The sequence below is a fragment of the Centrocercus urophasianus genome, unplaced genomic scaffold (assembly GCF_019232065.1).
Source record: "Centrocercus urophasianus isolate 14NV4802_14NV808 unplaced genomic scaffold, USGS_Curo_1.0 seq_26, whole genome shotgun sequence".
Taxonomy (NCBI): Eukaryota; Metazoa; Chordata; class Aves; order Galliformes; family Phasianidae; genus Centrocercus; species Centrocercus urophasianus.
The window spans coordinates 2,980,773-3,000,979 of record NW_024884822.1 but is presented as its reverse complement, the minus strand read 5'-3'; the positions used below and the strand labels follow the sequence as shown (position 1 = coordinate 3,000,979).

The 20,207-nt window shown below is 38.0% G+C and overlaps 1 protein-coding gene across 3 annotated transcripts in view; it reads left to right on the top strand.

Annotated features, from left to right (window-relative positions):
- TENM2 (teneurin transmembrane protein 2) overlaps positions 1–20,207 on the top strand; it is a 547,500-nt gene that overhangs the window by 322,707 nt on the left and 204,586 nt on the right. For all 3 annotated transcript variants that reach the window (XM_042826120.1, XM_042826119.1, XM_042826118.1), the window contains exon 4: positions 11,228–11,437. In XM_042826120.1, the coding sequence (XP_042682054.1) occupies positions 11,228–11,437 (210 nt within the window). The remainder of the gene's footprint in view (positions 1–11,227; positions 11,438–20,207) is intronic.

Here is a 20,207-nt window from a genome sequence, read left to right as displayed (position 1 = left end):
GACAGCTCCTGAGATGGGAAAATTGTTCCTGTTAATTTGCTGCTGGGACCTTGTCATTTATGGGGATATATATTTGAGTGCCTTCTAATGGTGTAAACAAACTTTGGATTCCAAAGTAGCATATTTCAGCTTCAGTTGCTTTAATTCTTCTTTGTCCCTGTATTTCAGAGCTGTAGTTGTAAAGTGCCTTAAGATCAAAAAGATGAGAGGAACTGTCATTATTTTAAAGACCCAGTTCGTGCTGCAGTACAGAATGGCACATCCAGGCTATTCTGTAGCCTGTTTGATTCCGCTGGGTTCTTTGCTCTACAGAAAAGTCTGGAATAGAGCTCTGCAGTTGTTTTTAAGGGAAGAATATTTCTCCCAATTTTTATTAATTCTTTCTGGCAAATTTAATTGTAGCTGTAATTAAAATATTTCTTACCTTTTTAACATATCTAATTTTGTGCTTGCAAATGCCTTTTAATAAGGTTATAGGTTTTCTTAGTACTGCAAAGCAAAGCTCCCTTTTCCATGGAGTAGTCTTTCATCTCTGTGATTTCCTTTCATTAAAAGGAAATTTTATCTTTTTAATTTCCTGTACTGCTCTCCCAGTGTGCCAGTAATTATGGTGATACACACCAGTGCTAAAATAGTCTATGGTCTGATAGCTGTTGTGTTGGAATCCGCCTCTCTGAAAATTTGAAATAAACCTTCTCACTTCAGAAATCATTATTTCTTAAGGGCTTTTTTTGTTTCTTTGTTTTGTATTTTTTTGCAAGAAAAGTATGCAGATGGCAGTGTTCATTTAAAGTGTGTCCCACAAACAGTAAATATTTTCCTTTCCTTCATAGTTTTTATTCTGTTTCTTCATTTGGGTCTACTTTCCAAACTGGACAAGAAATGGACTCTAACGGGGAAACTACTACAAACCTTAATCAGTGCTAAGGGTGAGCAGAATTTTACCTGCACTGAAATTGCTCCTTTGCAAGTGGTCTGGTAGTTTTGTCCATAATCCTGTATTTGGATGCTTTATGTATTCTATGTCTTCTTCAGGGAATAGCCTGCTTCACGAGAAGACATCAGAGAGGTTTCTAAAGGGGCTAAATAGTCCTAGCTCCATATTAGTGATGGTGTTTCATTTCCCCTTTGATTTTTAACTGCAGTTTAGCTCCAAGCTGTATTTCCAGATCTGAGCTCAATGGACCGTTCTGAATCGACAGCAGCCCCAGAGTTCAAGTCAGTAACAGACTGCTGCTGGGGAAGCTTCTCTCTATGCAAAAGCTTTTTAGGACTCTAGGGTGAAATCCTGGCTGAGCTAAAGGCAAAAATACAATTTATATCGACTTAAATGGAGCTGAGATTTTACTGTGGTTTGTTATTAAGTTGTGGAACGTTCACTTTTGAAGCAGAATTTCTTATAGGCCTGATAGCTTCCTCTCAGGGCACACAAATGTTCAGTCAAAAATATCATAATATTCACAGCATCCAGTAAACGTTTAAGGAAAGGGGATGTTAATTTGCTTGCAGTAAGGCACAGGGAACATAGGTGCTTAAGCGTTTTTGTGTTTTGGAAGATGCCTCCAGTGGCTTAGATAGCTGCAAAGTCATGCCTTTGTGTCCTTCTATACCCAACACTTCTGCTGCTGAGCTGTGCAGGAAGAACAGGATGAGATCTTAAGATGAAAGAGAACTGTAAACATCAAGGTTGTATCATGTAAATGTATTTTATGTCAGCATCGATAGCAGTGGATCGTTCCGGTGATACTTACCTTAGTGCATCCTGGTGCTTCCCAGCTCTGACATGCAGACATTTCCAGAGCATATCAGAGCAGGTGTTCAGCACTGACTCAGGAGTGCATTGCACACAGATGTAGGAAGAGGGATGCTGTGTTCACACTGTAGGTGTAACTAAAAAGCAGACTTTCATGACCAAAAGCAAAATTAGCCAGAACATACAGTGGCACAAAAAAGCAGTTTTTTGAATGTATTGCATATCTTATTTAACTATTTCCACAGTACCGATCCTGTGAAGCTTTGTGTTTGTTTTACGTTTGATTGTCAGAAATCTGAGATGCTTTTTCAGCAAGTTGCAAGGAGTTATCACAAATTCTCTGATTGTTACCCCAAACCCACCAGTTGATATTGGCTGTGCATAACTTTCATGGAGTCTGCTGAGTAATTGCGTCTGAATTTTCTCATATTTGTTCAAGGTAGTTTTATTTTTCCCACCTAGCAGTGCTGCCACGCACTTGAATCACTAATTGTTGAAAGGCTTCTGGAATTGAATGTCTCTAATAGAATTAATGCCAACGACCGACAGGAAGATATGTAATGGAGGTGGCATAAGTGTTTGGAATTTGGATAAAACAAGGTAAAGGTGAACAGGGGGTGTTTGGATAGTTGAAACAAGTTTTTATCACATAGCTCAAACTCTGTCACTGGAATAAAGTTCAAATCATCTATTTGTAGGTTCATGTAAGGTAGTAGATTTCATATGGCTCCTGGTAATTATCCATCTGAGAACTTATGATGATCCTTCCATTGCTGAAATTGCCTTTCATTTATGCATTGCTCTGTATGAGCTGATAAAATTGGTAAATAATATTTCTATTTCTTCCCAGTTTACATACTATTAAGTTTCCAAAGGAGGAAATTCAGTCATGGTGATGGTGGCTGTAAATTTTTGGAATGTTTCTTCCAAATACATCCCTAATTTTAGAGTATTATTTTTGTGCCTCAGTTATAACAACTGCTGACGAGTTGTTATAATGTACTGTCAGTTATAGTTCATATTCTTAGTTCAGTAGAGCCTTTAATATGGACGTGAAGTTGATGCAAGTTCTTGTGCTTTCTGTTCAGCTGGATTTGTGTTACTTCTCCCTCAGATTTTCCTGGCTGAATCAGAGGTACGGTGAGAGCTGAGAATGCACTTTGACTTTAGGAGTGATGGGAAAAAATCAGTGAAACAAATTACTGTTTTCCAGCTAGGAAAGTACCATTAAACATATGCCAAGTAATCAGCTTGCTAGTGTAATATGTTCAAGAAGTAAAAGAGTTTTCTAATCTTATTCACTGATGCTTTTCCCAAGACAGGAACAGCTTTTGTAAAATGAGGGTTATATCTTTTCATTACAAAATCTAATCTCCCCAAAAGACATTGAACAGCTGCAAAACCCTGACATCTTCCAGTTGTAAATTGTTTTTATTATTTATCTTTGTTTAACTAATAAGGGAAGGGGTATCAGATGATTCAACAAGACAAGAATTAAGTGATGTTAGCTTTGGACAGCAGCAAATTATTCCTTTACATGCTGAATTGGTTTACATTATTTCTGAGCCATGACTGTCTACTTATTTTTAATATCCAAATTCTGTAATGCTGATTGCATTTTTAGATGTATTGCCTGGGAAAATTAATGTAGCTTTGATTTTAATGCTAAAAGCTTCCAGAGAAGTTATTGATTTCCAAGTTAGTCTTACTTTTGTGCATGGATTTTAGTAATGACAGTACCTTGCATTGATTTTCATATTCAAGAACTGTAGAAGCACTGGGCTTTAGGAAACCACACAGAGGTGAAATGTCTTAAGGAACTTAACAACGCCTGCACAAGTTTGAAGGATGTTTCCGTAATGAAGTAAAAAAAAAATTAAACGGAGCCCAGCACTTAATGGTTCTTCTTTGTTTGTCCCTTTTCTTAAAATATATTTCTCTGTGTGCAGAAAATGGGTCTGGTAGAGAAGATAAGGAAGATGCAATGTATTCATATTGAATATGCTCTATCAAATATGAATTGAAAAATCGGATTTTTTTTTTTTTTTTTTTTTTGTGGTCACAAAAATCATTGGCCATTTAATTTTTTATTTTTTAATTTTTTTGTCTTTTCCATCACATACAATTTTTCATAAACAATTTATTGTCCTTTGTCAAAGTGTAACCAGAACTGTAGCAATGCTGTGCCAGAGAGATTTAATGCATTTATTTCTCAAACAATCTAGGTTTATTTCCAGGTTTCATTTGGAGGCTTTCTTGACTTTTTTCCCCCCATTATGGTAATCACTTTGGCTATATTTGGCTTCCGTACCACCTGTGGAGGTCTGGCAGCTGTAACTGCTTGCACTCAACAGCAGCACTGCAGGCTGTGTGTTGGGGGTGCCGTGGGGCCTTGGGAACACTGATGCTCAGCTCACGCTGTTCTGGGGGACTGCAAAGCAATCCTTTCAACTTCAGTGCTCCTTCAAATGAAAAACTCACCAAATGAAAAAATCAGTTGTGTTTCAGGGCTTCGGGGGTCTGAGTGAAACCCTGAAGGATAATGGCTGCAGGTAGTCCCAAGGAGCAGAGTGAGCCCCCAGGTCTCCAGCCCCCAGTATGCTCCATTCGCAGCGCTGTCCTCATGCACTGAGCAATCTCTTCACAGGTGTTTCCAGCTCTGCTTGCTGGGCAGAGCAGGCTCTGTGCTGGTGAAAGCAGTGCAGCTGGGCTCCGCACTACGCACAGCCCTGCGGCTCTGCTCTGAGGGGTGAGACTGACAGATAAACACACCTCATCTTGTGATAGAAATTGGCTTTTGGGGACAGTTCTTGCCTATACTGTGGCTACGTAATCTTCCGTTTTTTCCCCATTATCTTCGCTGTTCGCACTCTTGCTCTTATTTTACACTTTTTGCACAGCAGAAGTTTTGAAAAAACTAATCGAGGCACGCAGAATATTGTTCAGTGGGAAGTGGGAAAGATATAAACATATAGAGCTGGTTTGTCTTCATTAGTTCACTGCTATATAAATCACAGATTATAATGTACTGTATCTAGATCCCTTTGGCCTTCTCTCCTAATTCTTGCAGAGGCACCTTTTTTGCCTTTTCTTCCCCGTATGATATGATGGTTTTTATTTCATTCTTACTTGCCCTGACTGTCCCTTTTAAAGCAGAGAAATGCCTGTAAGCATCAATGAGCAGGTCTGTGCAAGAATATCAGCCCTATGTGCTAGGGAGACTTTATTGTCTCTTCTACTCTTGTGAAATAGACAGTGTGAAATCACTTATCTTAAAGGCTTGACTGGTTTCGTTTTGCTACTTCCAGAGAGACAGGAGCTTCTGAAGCACTAGGAGTACCTTTCTTCAGTGGTAGCTATCATCCAGGATCCTGATTTATGTCCATCTTTTTTTTGTGATTTTTGAAGCTTGTTTGCCTTACAGTAAAAGTGCAGCATGAGTTTACGCAAACTGAAACATCTCAATGCTGAGGAAAATGATCACAAATTGTCATTACTGTTTTCCTGTTCTTCATATATACGTCATTTGGGGTTTATTCTATTTTTTGTCTTGTGAACTTGAAATGCAGCCCGGCAGTAAAGAGTTAATGGAGCTGCCTTTAGAGCTCTTTGCAGAGGAGTTACGTGCTGGGCGGTGCTGTGCCTGCTCCCCAGCCTGCTGAGCTCTGAGAGCACACAGCTCTCTCCCATGACAACAGCTTTGCCTGCTGGGCTCCATGCTGACCTCCAGTGCACTGAAGTACAAATTCTGTTTTCGCTACAAAAATAATAGGTGCTGGTACAATGCAGGGAATGGATGCCTGTTACCTGTAGTACCTGTTTTTCCCGATGCCTGTTACCTGTAGTAATTTCATCAGATACAAAATAGAAATACTTCTTATGCCAGCTATACTGACATATACTTGATTTAGTAAGTGTGATCCTGCATGAGTGCCCAGCCCATTGGCAGGACTTGCTTTGCACAAACATTTGAAGGATTATTTTTTTTCTTGTAAAAAAAAAAAGAAGCAATTATTCTGGGAGGAATAGGGAGAGTGCTGAATGTGCTGTATCTCAGGAAGGTTTCACCTTCATCAGCTGCCTGCTTAATTTATAGTGCTTTGCACTGCAAAAAATTGCTTCTTGTGCTATCTAGTTGTTTCCTGACACATTTAGCAATGTTTCTCACTCTTTAAAGTGAACTTAACATTGCTGACAATGTAGGTGCTTCAATTAAGCTGAGCTGGAAATACAGTCAGAAGTGCATTGTGCTCTGTAGAGTGAGTTGTGGTGCTCGTGGAAGCAGGTCCTGCTCTGTGTTTCGCACAGTGCTCCCATCCAGCTTTCTGGGTTTCCTGAAATAAGGAAAAAAAAAAAAAAAAGGAGGGGGATAAAATCTGCCCTGATTTTTGTCATGCATATCCTGACCTTAAAAGTGAGATCTGTCTAACAGGAGAAGCTAGAAAATTCCACTGCAAATATAGTAAGCTTTGAGATCTATGTTTGAGACTGAATTTTCCGGTGACAACTTTTTGAATTGAAAAGGATAACTTAGGTGTGTGGGATAGCAGCTGACAGGTTGTGATCTTTACCCTGACACAATTCATGGCAAAATGGCTATTTTAAGAGCCTGAATTCACGGAGTCTGACTCCTAGAATAATGTTCATTTTTGGAAATGATGTATTCCTGCCTAACTGTATGTGGGTAAGCATGTACATAAACATTACATAAATATTTATAAAATTATTTTTCCTGAAAGGTGTTATGGATAGTTATACCATACTATATTACAATTAACTGAAGAGGTTGGATACCAGCTCTTCAAGATTTGTTTTTGTAATGGGAATTTACATAGTGCCTGCTCACATGTCAAAATTCTTACATTTCACTCCCTTCCATCCTGTGTGTTCCCTGCTTTCTCTCACACGCCACGGTGGAAAATCAGGGCCAGAGTTTTACACACGCGTGGATTTTATTTGTCTCCAAAGCTCCACAGATCTTTTGAGCGGGAGTTCAGGGAGAGAAGTTAAGGGAGAGTATGGAAAATGCATCTCACAAACTTCAGAAACTGATAAGCAGCCTGCTTCTTTTCTTTGATTGTGTCTCAGTTATACTATGATGTATGATAATAAAGAGTGATTGCAAGCGGTAATTTTTCCTTCTGGGGGTGGTGGGGGGAGTGCTGTTGGTGAGTTTTGGTTTCTTACACTAACAGCAATGGCAGTATCCTTTTCCCAAGTGTGTTACTGCGATTAAGATGAGCAGAATTGGTAATAGCTGTCTTACAAGTGTCTGGACTCGAGAGCGTCTTCTCTGCAGCACTGTTGCTGTGCTACACAGTGGGCACACATGGCAGCTTTGCAGTACTAAGCTTGTCACCCGTTCTGACCCTGTCACTTCCTCAGTCATGGACTCCGTGGATAGAGATTGCTGTACTTTTGGGTCTCGTATCTAATGGTGCTGTCAGGAACATCACTTATCAGCCTCTTTATATGTAAGTAAAAGGAAATGTCATTCCCTCTAAAACATGAAGTGATTATTTGAGCCTAGAAACTTGTTTCAGGAAGAACACAAGCAGGATTTGGAAGTCAGTGATAGACTACCTCAGCAATTTCCTCTGCTTCACATGTCCAAACAAGTCACAATGGAAAAGCCCCAAAGCCATAATCTCCCTTCTCCTTTTTCAGGCATACCAGAAAATGCCACTAAGGATTATCTGAATTTGAGACATCCAAGTCAGCAGACAGGAGTCTGCTAAGAGTTCTCTCTCCTGCTCCTGTTTTACAGTCAGGTTGAACTACCACTACCACCACTACTACTACTCAAGAGTTGAGTGTTTCATCTGTCAAACTAGTATCATCAAATAAATGTTTACTCTACCTTTTTTGGACATTCTTAGGAATGTTTTGGTTGAATTATTGTGTTAGCGTTGAACTAAATGCTGCATGATGGGACTTCAGGTATCTGAGGAGCTTACATCATTATTTTTGCCTCTGGACTTCACCAGTGCCGTTCGAAGGCTGATGCCCATTATACATATTTCTGTTCCCAGCATGATAAAACTCTTGGCCTTATTCTTCTAATAAGATCTCTTGCGTGCAGTTCTCCCCCTCCTGAAGTTCATTCTCAAACAAGAAGATAGTCACTCCTTATCACTCCTTATCACTCTGGCATGTTGCCCCAAAGAACTCTATAATTCACACTCCTGAAACTTTGCCAGGCATTTGTGATATCTTATCCATCAGGAGGGGAGCTTGCTCTTTTGTAAGTTTGAAATTTGGTTTTTATTTGTGCCTTATTCGACCTCTATCTATCTGTGAAGCTGTCCTTAATGAGAAGTCTTTCTTAAAAGGAAATCTTCACATCAGTATCTGATCTGTACCCACTCAGCTTTTGTGGGTGCATTGCTGGGGATGGTTGTAAGCCTGTGGCATTGTTACCAGCTACAAGCATGGCCTGATTTTTGATTGTTGACAAGGCCGATTTTAAGCCTTAGGGATTTAGAGTGGAACTCTAATTGAGGAATGGTTTCATAGAAGTTCCTGAGTTGATGAAGAAAGATGTGACACTGTTAGAAAAGAAAAAATGGAAATAACTCTTTGTTGTCTACTATATCATCTTATGTGGGGGAGAAAAGAAATATAAGTGATGATAAAGAGAGTAAAAGAGAAAAAATATAAAAAGAAGGCCCTTGCAGAATGAGATGTCGTATAGCACAGAAGTGCAAAGCTATCCAAAATCAGAAGCCCTCCTGAAGGAGAGCTATCAAGCTTTTCTTTCACTGAGAAATAGTGTTAATGACAGGAGAAAGTAACAAGGAAAAGAATATAAGGTAAAAAAAAGTGTGGGGGGGGATGTTTGCTTGCTTTAGTTCAAAATACTGTATTCAGTATCTTTCTGTGCCATTTGTGTGTTTATGCAGTACAACCATGCATGTGCACACGTGAAGAACTAGTGTTATTTTTTCATATTGAAATTGTAACACAGCAGCATCTAGACTTTGTTTTCCCTTTTGTAGCATTTATATCTGTTTTACATTTCTTTGGGGATATGACACAATTACTTTACTGTTGTAGAAGTAAGTATCCATTACATAGGATTTCTGTCAGTGCACGACAAGATAAAAATCTTATTTATAGAAGCTTTATAATGTTAGTATTTGAAGAGTAGATATAAATTGTACCAGCTTCTGTTTTACGTTATGGATGTAAATTCTGAAGACTGAGGTTACAGCCTGCATCGCAGGATATTTTATAGTACAGTGGGGTAATGTGAGACTCGTTGTGAAATGAGGGGAATTAGAGTCATTTTGAGAAACAGAAGGTTTCAAAATAAGACTGTGAGAGTATCTGCAGACACAGAGCAGTTCTGACAAGAAGGTCGGGTTTCCAGAACCGATAGAGCTCAGTCTGTTCAGTAACACATTGAATTCATTTGACCAAGAAATTATTATTCAACAGGATGAATCAAAACCATTATTTCTATCTTAAGAATATGTAGTAACTAATAAATTGTATTTATTGTGCTTTTTATAGCCTAACTGCAAACTTTCACTTCTCTTTGGTAATTTTACAACCACTCCTTCAGCTGTGGTTCTGCAGAGTTACCCCTTCGGCTCATTTCCCAAGGAAACAAAACTGAAGTTCCACATATGCCTTACTGTTCCTCTTCAGTTGTTAACTTGTACAGAAGGATGGGTGTTCTAAGATGTTTCTACGTGTTTCAGGGAGTAGAGGAGAAAGAGCCATAGAGGGAGAAGCAGCACTGCAGGAGCCCAACTGCCATAGCAGGAAAGGCTGTGGTGGGAGTTCAATATCAAATAGACACCAGAAATTAACTTCACAGTACCCCAACCATGAGAAAAGCTTTAATCACATTTGGCAGTTTATTGGAAAATGTAACCACAGTACGGGTTGGCAGGATGATGCTTGGCTCACAGGCATCTGTGTTTTTCAATTGACAGGTGCTTATGGACAAATTTTCCTTGGGAGGCTGCTTCAGCCAATATAAAAAAAAAAAAAAAAAAAAAAAAAAGCAACAGTGTAAGAACTTCATACCTGTTGTTTGATCTAAGCTACAAACAGAAATGTCCTGGTTGGAAATGTTACCTTGTCTTCAGGGATTAGGGCTATATTATTTCATGAAGCAATGCAATCAGCTGTGCTTGGCCGAAACATTGTCTTTGGTGCTCTTTCGTCTGTCTCGATGTATTCTGCAGACATGTACCTAAGTTTCTTTAAAGTATGTCCTGAGGCTCACACAGAGGGCAAAATCTTATTTCACCTCATCGCCTCTCATGTGCAGTATTTTCAGAATAAAGTTAATGCATTTCCGTATGATATGGTAAATGAAGATTCTGAATATATAAAGTTTCTTCTTTTAACTTCATAAACTTGAAGCAACACCAGAATTTGTGAGAATGAAATACACAGGGTGTACACTGTGTCACGTTCCTACCTAAGATGTATCAAACCTCAGTCTTGCTTCTTATTTCCTACACATTGCAAATAAGTGATTTGAAACTGCTTTTTCTCTTCTGCTTCCTTGATTGTTTAGAACATGTGCTGTAGGCTTTCACAAGAATGGCAACAATCATGAATAATAACAGTAGTTATTCGTGACATCAATATCAGAATTATTTTTTGTAAGTGTCTGCAAGGAAAATATTGGATATATATTGAATGTATAGCATAAAAGAAGGTAGATGGGGGTTGTTATCGAGAAGCTTAAACCGACCTCTGCCCAGTGATAACTTGGCCGTTTGGTCTTACCATCAGTTTATCCAGAGCTAAGAATACAATGAAAACAAAGCATTATAGTCGTTTGCCTGAATCCAGCTGGTTTTGTTACTTTAAATTTTTTGAAGGTAGCTGCTTGCTGGTGTCAGACAGTGAGAGCTTTTAAAGTGCCTATGGTTACCTTCCAATGATGGCTGGTTTTTGTTTGTTTTTTTAAATCCTAATGAGATAAACCTTAATGTAATTCGTACAAAGAGTAGTGTTCTTGCTTTCAGAAATGAAGGAGTAGCTAAGGGGAAAGATAGCATGCATTTGCTCTGCTGCTGTTTCTTTAAAAATGGTGAGAGTCAGAATGCACCATTTCAAATAGTTTTGCTGCATTTTAACATTTGTAGCTCACATGCAGCAGATCTGTCTTTGCCTCACAGACTTTGGCAGGATCACAGAGGTCATATTTTTCTGTGTATAAATTATTCATGAATGATTTCTCCAATGCTCTGGTTAAACTTGCAAAAATCAGAACACTTGTTTCTCTTATTCCTTTCATCCCTACAAACAGTAATATTCTAATGGGCATTGCACAAAAAAGAAAGAAAAAAAAAAAGCTGCCTTCATTTGTGTGCATTTGATGGAATGGATTGATATCAAGTTATGAGAGGAAAGTTCACAGAAGCGAAGAGTAAATAAGAATTTGTTTTCCTTTTTTTTTTCATTACGCTCACTGCTGATCTTTGATCCCTGTGTCCTCTTTCCCAGGTCGTCCCATTCCACCTACATCCTCGTCTAGCCTTCTCCCATCTGCTCAGCTGCCCAGTTCTCATAATCCTCCACCAGTTAGCTGCCAGATGCCATTGCTAGACAGCAATACGTCCCATCAAATCATGGACACCAATCCTGATGAGGAGTTCTCTCCTAATTCATACCTACTAAGAGCATGTTCAGGGCCACAGCAGGCAACCAGCAGTGGTAAGAAAAATTGCAAACATATGGAGTTTGTTTGTGATGTGCTTGTTCTCGTTTTATATGTTACTTTGCAAATGTGTTCTTTCATCACCTGAAAATTAAGAGCATGTGTGGAAATGAGGCAAACAGAAAATGATAGTTTTATTTCAGCAAAACTTTTTTGGAAACATACTGCATGTTTTTCTATTGTTTTTTTTTTTTTTTTTTATATAGAGATCTTTTTTAATTTAAGTGTTACAAGCAGTGTAAAATTATTAATGAAAGCTTGTCACCTAAGAAATTTAGTTTTCTAAGTATGTTTCTTGTAAAAGAGATACATACACAGTAGTCCTTTATTCTGCACAGGCTAAGCCAACACCTGATGTAGTGATGAGGTTCTGTATCTGGAAATGTGCTCCTTCTGCTGCTGTCTGTGTGTTCTTGCTTTAGAATCTGATTCTGCACTTTCTGTGTTAACTAAAATCCTGATACTTTCAGCAAAATAATACTTGTCTTTCAGTCTTCAGTTTTAAAATATTTGCAGTTCTGCTATCAGCCATATATTCTGTAGTTCTTAGGGTTTTCTTTCCTTCTCTTTCTTTTTCTTCTTTTTTTCTTATTCTTTAAGCAAATGCCTTATTTAATTTTGATGTTGAAAAACTGAGAAATAAAGATTTTTTTTTTTGTTTTTTTTTTTTTTTTGAGAATTATAAGCAGAACAACTAGAAGCTATTATTTTTTGCTTAATTTTAAAGGCACTTACTGATCTGCTCAAGGTCTCTCTTACCTGTAAAAGTATAAAAGTACAAATCTGAACAGTGTAGGAGGCACCACATAGCTTGGAACTTTTTGCATCTGTGGATACATAAAGCAGATTTAAATTATGCCCTGTAAATATTGGTGGTGAACAGTGGCAATATGAGAAAATGAGCAGAAGTTGAAAAATAAAAGATTCAAAGTGGATAAGAGATAAAATATTTCCCTAAGTATTGAGCAGGTTTCTCATGGAGCCTTTGCAGTCTCTGTCCTTGGATATTTGGAAGAACGAGTCGGTTAAAATCCTGGGCTGTCTGATCTCAGAGCTGTCCTGCCTTGGCATGAGTTTGGCCTACAGGCATCCTGTAGTAACTCCCAACTTGAACTGTCCTTCAGCTCTGTAATGCTTCTGCTCAGTAAGATTTTTTTAAATATCACCTGCTATAACTATTATTATATACATTAAAAGGAATTATAATTCAGATATTGAGCATGTTTCCGTCCTCGGTCTTGATGTCTGAGGGTGTAAAATGTGAAAGCAGTATTTTTGCTTGTTTTTATTTTAGAGATATTTGGGCTGATCTCAAGAGATGCAAGTCCCAAAATCTCCAGTTAGAAAAATTGGAAACTCAGCAGTAACTATAGAAATTATGTAGAAATATAGAAAAATGTGGACATATAGGTAAAATATATTCTGTTTTTAAGTCAGTGTAGAAAACTGAAAAAGCTCAGTACTGGCTTAGAAACCATCAAGAGTCCTTTGAAGGATTCAGCCATTTGTGAGTAATTGTGATCTGTTTGATGAAATAGTTTGCATTTTGCTCTCTGTGAAATCTGCCATGATCACAGGTATTTGTTGTTACTAACATTGTGAGTTGTTTGAAAGACAGTCTGTGGGGACTGTGAGGAAATGTCAGAATGGCATTGCGAAACCAAGTAGTAGAGCAGTAAAATTGCAGAAGAAATTCAGAGCAGAGCAAAGTGACGCTTGTGGAGAATGCAATGCTTGTTCACCAGTTGGTGATGGGCCACCTTGAGTATGGGGTGAGTTCTCGGGGATGTGTCATCTTGGAGCTCAGGAATGGATGAATTTGAGTGATGAACAAAGGGAAGAAAAAAAATAAAGCTGAAAACAAAGAATGTTATTTGACTAAAGGATGTGATTTATCAGTTTACAAAGCTTTAAAAGGCAATGGTGAGAGAGACTGAGAGAGAGATATAGTGAGGGCTGCTTGGTGGAAGAAAATTGCAGGTTGGTGTGAGAGACTGGAGACCTGGAGAAGCCCTGAACACTGGGTACTTGGTATTTATAGCTGCAGCTAGTGACCAAGCATGGCTTTGCTTCTGCAGTCAAATGAACCAAGCTGTAGTAAAAGAACATCTGAAAAGTTTATGGAAGAACTCCTTGTGTTTCTTTGTGTTTTAAATGCTATTCATTGTTTCTTTTCTCACACGTTACTATGGCTGGCACAAGGAACCTTTTCTGCATGCTCAGATACGCTTTGCTTTGTTTATGAATAGCTGAGTTGTTCATTCTGTACTTTAATATTTTTCCCCAAAATAGTCAATTTTCTTTAATAAGCACTCGTAGTATATTGTGGCTTTCTTTTAGTTTTCAGGGCATAGGAAAACAGCATAATTGATGAACATTTAGAGTATTTCATGGCACATGCTCTTTGGATTTAGCACATCCTGTAGAAACCTATCTGTATTTGTCAGGTACTTTGTTTCCTTTCAAGAGTTTATGAGAAAATACTGCAGACAGTGACATGTAGTTCAAATTGGAAAAGTTACCTTTTTTGTCTCATTCTTCCTGTAGGATTTTCAGAGTAGTTTTTACATGTTATAGAAATGTGGACCATGGTTATGTTATTTTTGTATTTATATATTTGTCATTAATTTATATTAGGGGCTATGTAAATTTAGCAACATCCTCTAGACTTTTGGAAGATAGTAGATAAATATTTTGTTTAAATTTGGGTTTGGGTTAAAAATAAATATTTGAAGACATGTAGATTCACAGTTTAGATTCCAAAAAATCTTAAGGCAATAATAAATGTTAGTTATCACTTTCTGGGTTCCTCCTTAAAATAATTCCATCACAGTCTTCAAAGTGCATACTGGAAAAGAAATATTTGCAGGCGACTTCTGCTGATTTCATTGTGTATGTGTTCTGTTTGGCTGATTGTGCACTTACAGTTGCTTCAATCTCTGCAATTATAGGCTAACCACTCAACAAGTTTGAGTCATCTTTAATATGAGGTGATAGTCATCCATTTGTATTGCCCTATGCCCTTAGCAATAGCCTAGCAATCTACCTAGGTGGATCTGGAAAAAAAAAGCACAGAATTCTTCAAATCTTCAATCAAATGAGCAATCTATTGTTGGTATTATGAAGGTCTTTAATCTACAATAAATCTTTGTTAGAACTCATCAGAGCTTCTAGTTTGAGAGAAATGTGATTATAGCACTCTTAAAATGACATTACATCATTGGGGTGATTGGTTTATCATTTGGAGAAGCGACATCAATCATACCTAGCATAACCACACAGCAAATGAATTCAACCTTTCTACTGCTGAACAATGACACAATAATTGCTCAAAATCAAACTTAAAATGAAATCAGAAAATGCACTTTCTTTAAATATGATGTTAACCTAATGGAATATGTTATTAAAAATCATGTTTGAGGAAATTCTGTGTAATTAAAAATCTGTGAAAATGTATTCCTTTTTTCCTCTCATTAGAACCTGATTTTAGTTGCAGAATCATTTTCTATGCAGCAGATATTAGGCTGCTTTTAATTGAACTCCCGTCACTTACATTCCTCTGCTTGTATTTCTTAATATAATATGCAGAACAATTATATTTGATGAAGGACAAGAGGTTTTTGAAAGCTGGTGCACCTGCTGATGATATTTTGAAGAATACAAATATTATAGAAGGTAATGAGACCTTTTACACATGGAAAGTTAGATTTTTTTTTCCTTTTAGAAGAAGGTCAATTCCTGACATACCATTTTCTAGGATGGTTTCTTAGAGCTTGCAGTAAGAATAGGTTTTTTCCTCTCTGTGTATTCATTCTACATATTTTCTTTCTAGCAACACAACTGTTCTTGTTGGAATGCCATTGTAATGGCTTCACATGCAATACAATGGAGCAGAGTTTTAAATCGTACAGAGGAAAAAAAAAAAGATATGGGTTTTTGTTGCCAGCAGCTTTGCTTTCGTGTTTTCACGTAGTGCTGTTAAACCAGATTTTAGAATCCCAACCAGAAAAAATATATATTTGTTTTTTTTTAACAAAGGTATAAAACACCTCGATTTTATCTCCTCACACAGTAGTTATTGACTTATGGATCCGTAATTAGGTACATTCATCATCTTCAGCCTTTGCAGCAATGGGAAAGTAGTTGCAGATGGGTTTTGGAATATTGTGAATTTGGGAAAAAGATGCATCTCTAAAACCTGAGGGTGTGCATTAGGCATTGTCATGATTTCCAGGAAGCTACTGAAGTTCAACTGGAAGGGCAGTCAATCATAGTTTTTCAGTGTGAACATGTCTTTTGGGCTTAATGAGAATACTATAAGGATTTGGCTCAGTGTAACTATTTGCCTGCAGAGTCCTTTGGATGCTACTTAGAAGACAGGGTTTGCTTTGGGTTTTTCACAAGCAGTTGCTGTCATCAAGGGGAGGGAAATGGGGAAATAAGTTGGCTGCAGTGGCTCTTGTTGTTTCGTGTTGTCTGTGAGTTAGAACTGAACTAAAATATAATCAGTCCCTTATGTTTATGACTACAGTATTTTATTATGTAAGGACTAGCATTTATTACATTCAGTACAGTTATCTAGAAGGATCTCCTGCAATCAACCTGACAGTAACTTTTTATAGGATTTTGTCATTATTGTGTAAGTTAGTTGATACAAACCATCTCATTGCAGCATATTAAAAAAAAATCTTTACTTTTCCTTTTTTTTCTTTTTCTTTTTCCCCCCCTGAAAGAAGTCAGAACTTTCATTAATACACAGTAATTGTTGGTCTTATTTGAGATCCTGTGCTGGAAATGCTTGAAAGTATGCTTTCTAGCTTTCTAGAGTCCAGCATCAAATAAACATGTTTCCAGCTTCTGCTGTAAAATGCAAGCCCATACAGACAAAGTCATCTCTGAAAAATAATTGAATCCCATAGAAAAAAAATGATTACTTCTTCCAATGGTTGCATATCACCCCTTACTGAACGGAGGAAGTGGTTTCTGTATCTGCTCATTTATGGGATAGAAAATAAAGTAGCAACAACAGAAATCTGGAATCCTTAGCTGAGTTTTTTTTCCTTGCAAAAGATGGACTTTGGCTTACTGAGAGACTAAATGAAAGGGTTTGGAGATCTCAGTAGGCAGCTCCTTCATCTTTCTGCCAGAAAGACATGAGTTTTAACTGTAGATAAGAAGCCTAGATGTGCGTAGCTATCCCAGCATGAGGATGTTGCTGGAAGAACTATTCCACAATTAAGTGGGCTCAGCATAGAGACCATTCACAATTCTGACAGGAGTCTCACAAAAGGGAATCACGAAGTCTGGCACCTGGTGATGAATAGCCAACCCCCTGCAGCAGGCCAGCAGAGAGGCAGCTGTGCTGAAGTGCATCTGGGGACACCAGGCTGACCGTAAGCCAGCCGTGTGCCCACAGCAGCCTGGGCTGTGACAGGCAAGCACTGGCGGTGGGCTGGGGAGGAGATGCTTCTCTGCCCGGCCCAGCTGTGATGCAGCTGGAGCTCCGGGTGGGCTGGTGACCCTTGGTAATAGAGAAGGGGTCTTAGTGCTGGGAGCCCAGAGCTGGGCCGCCAAGGTGAACGTGGGCTTGGTGCAGCTGATGCACCAGGAGAGGCTGAGGGGCTGGGACTGCTCAGCCCACAGAAGAAGAGGCTGTGGGGGAGCTTCCCGGTGGGCAGCAGTACCCCGCAGGGAGCTGGGCTCTTTGCAGCAGTGTCCACTGACACAAGGAAATGGGCACAAGCAGAAATACAGAAAATGTAGTTTAGAAATAAGAAATCGACGGTGGTTTTTTGTTTGCTTGTTTATTTATTTCATCATAAAGGTAAAGAAGTACTGCCCTAAACTGCCCTGAACATCCTGGTTTTGTTCATTTCAATCCCTTGCTTGGCTTCTGAGGTCGCATGGGGAGGAACAGAAATTGAGAAGAAAGACTTCAGCCTTCCTCACCGTCACTTTTCTGTTGTAACAGCTGTATGCGTTTGTGAAGTTTGGCTGGTGGCTTGTCCTCCTGAAGCTGCTTTCACTATGTATCATGTAGGGCTCTGCTGAATTATGTGTAGGGCAGCAACAGTTAAAGTCACGTAAGTTTCCATGGAGGAAGGATTGGGCTTTTTTGTTGTTATTTCATTACACAGATTCTAATCTCTACCTCCAGAAGTTAGGCTGGAATTACATCTATGTATACAATTACATTCACATGGAAATACCAGGAACATTCTTTTTTTTTATGACATTTTACAGTGAGTTACCAAAAAAAAAGTTGCAGATTTATCATTTTAATTTCTACTTACAAAATAAGAGGAAATTATGTATGTTTGGTTCATCATCACTATTTTGAACTCTTTGCTATAGACTGTCTTTCCCACTCAGTATCCATGACTGTTGTGTGCTGTCCCTTAGCAAAGCTAATGTCAATAATTCTGTCCTTAGTGCTCTGGTGGATGACGAAGACCAATGAAGATTTTCTTATTACATTTCTATATTTAGTATATTACTATATTTCTATATTTTTCCATTTTTAATATTACTATATTTCTGTAGTAATATAGAATTATATCACTTATATATATATTACTAATATATAATTATATTACTGTATTTCTATAGTAGGTGAGGTTGAACAAAAGCTGAAACCTGTTGTGTTCTCAGTGTTTACACTGTGAAGGATGGATCCTCGCTTTCAGGTTTTAAGCAGTAGTCTTCTCCTGTATGTGTTGTTTTGAACCAAAGTTTTCATTAGCCCTAAGGTCCTTACATATATTTATATGTATACACATATATACGCACACATTGTTATTTTCAGTGTGTTCTAATACTTCATTTCTCTGAATCCTTAATGTCTGCTCATTTTAGTTCTGTTTCATTCCTTTAGCGCCGTGTCCAAATTTGCAGCCATGGACTGGAATTAGAGGTGGAGGAATAGCACAATATGTGCTTTCACACTGAAACTGGAGGGTGTACTTTCTCTTAAGTATCAGCTCCATGTTGCTGCAGCTATTGCTGATACTATTGCTGTTGCTAATCTGCATAGCATATGTTGACGATGCCAGCAGATGTCTGAACTGCAGCCAGAACTTGATTCAGACTTGATTCTAGCTATTAGATTTTGCAGAAACACTGCATTTATTAATTTATGAATTCATAACAGACAAGCAAATCTTGAACAGAAGGTTGTAAGGTAATTTAAAGAAAAAAAAAAAAAAAAGGAATACTACAGAAGCAGTGGCATTGATAGTTGTTTCTATCGTTCCTACATGCTTAGACCCCATCATAGTGCTGAGAGCTGAAGAGATTCTTTGCTGTTTTCACTTCATTTCATGTAATGCTGGTCGATGTGTAAAACTGGCAGCCTCTGTCTTGTAATAGAAGCAGCGCAGAAAGGCAGTGGCAACAGTAACTTTCCAAGGTTTGCTTTCACTGATAGCTCCCCTAATGGCTGGGGAACAGTTCAGGTACTGCAGCCAGGCAGGCCTTGGTTTTTCTCATTACCAAACCTTATGTTGTCCTGTAGAAACTAGTTTCAGGTCCCCAACAAATGTCACACATTTGAAATTTAAACACTGAATATTCTTGTTCCATGCCATTGTGCCAAGGCCTGATGCCTTGCTTGAGAGCTGACAGGTCCTGTTGTGTTGTAATTACACATCTCCCTATTCCTCACGGTAAGTCTGACAGTTGCTTGTGTTCAGGTGGGGCATTTTTTCCTTTATTTGTATGGAAAAACCAGACCTATAATGGTTAGCTGCTGTTAGCTGTGCTGTATTGGAAATGATCTGGCTTTATAATCATCCTGTCCTTCGATACAGTTTCAGTCTTCTGAAACTATGCTTCCTTTCTCATTGGCAATAATGTAGTTCTAACAAATTTTATAGTGGTTTCTGCAGCTGTTTAAATGGAAAGGCAACATTTAGAAAGCATTTCACATTTTTAACTGTCACCTGCACAGTTGGGTGGCTGATTGAAAGTGATGAATCAAGCACGTGTAAGCCATGTGTGCACATCAGACTATAAAATCAAAAACCTAACACTTAGACTGTGATTTTTCTTTTTTTTTTTTTTTTTTGAGAATTATTTGCAATATTTGTACACAGGATATTCTGTAAGTTTTTTGGTTGCTTTTTGTGTGAGTTGTCATTTTTGTTTTTGTTTTGGTACTAATGAAAAGTTGCATCGATCCATCCTTTTTCCTTATGAATCCAAGTATTTACTGTAAGGAGCATCTTAAAGTCAAACAGCCAGTTTTCATCTGAGTTAGTATTCCATTCATGGATTTCCTCATTTTGATGAGGCAGAGCTTTATGCTTTGGCTGTGTGTGCTTTATTGAAATTGTGATTTTTTTCTAGCAATAAATAATTATTCCTGGTTATGGAGTTATTTGAATAGATTTACCCATTTTAATATGCTTATAAATATTAGCTTTACATAAGACAAATCTATAAATATATATCTTTCTTGGCCAGTTATTATCATCTCTAGAAACTGAATTTATCTTAATATTAAGCATGACTTAATCAATAGGAACCAGGAATTATTATTTTTCTTGCAGAAGATGTTAAACCTTAAGTTAAAGTGTACAAAAGAGGGAGAACTCAGCACGTCCCTGGAGAAAAGCTGCTCAGTGCTTATTAATTATTCTTTTTTGTTATTATTATTCATTCACACCTCTCTCTTTGCCTCGCAGTTCTCACAAGCATGTCTTTTGTATCCCTTCTGCATAAAAGGAAAGAAATCTGAACTCTGTCATTGGCTCTGTTTACCTGCAG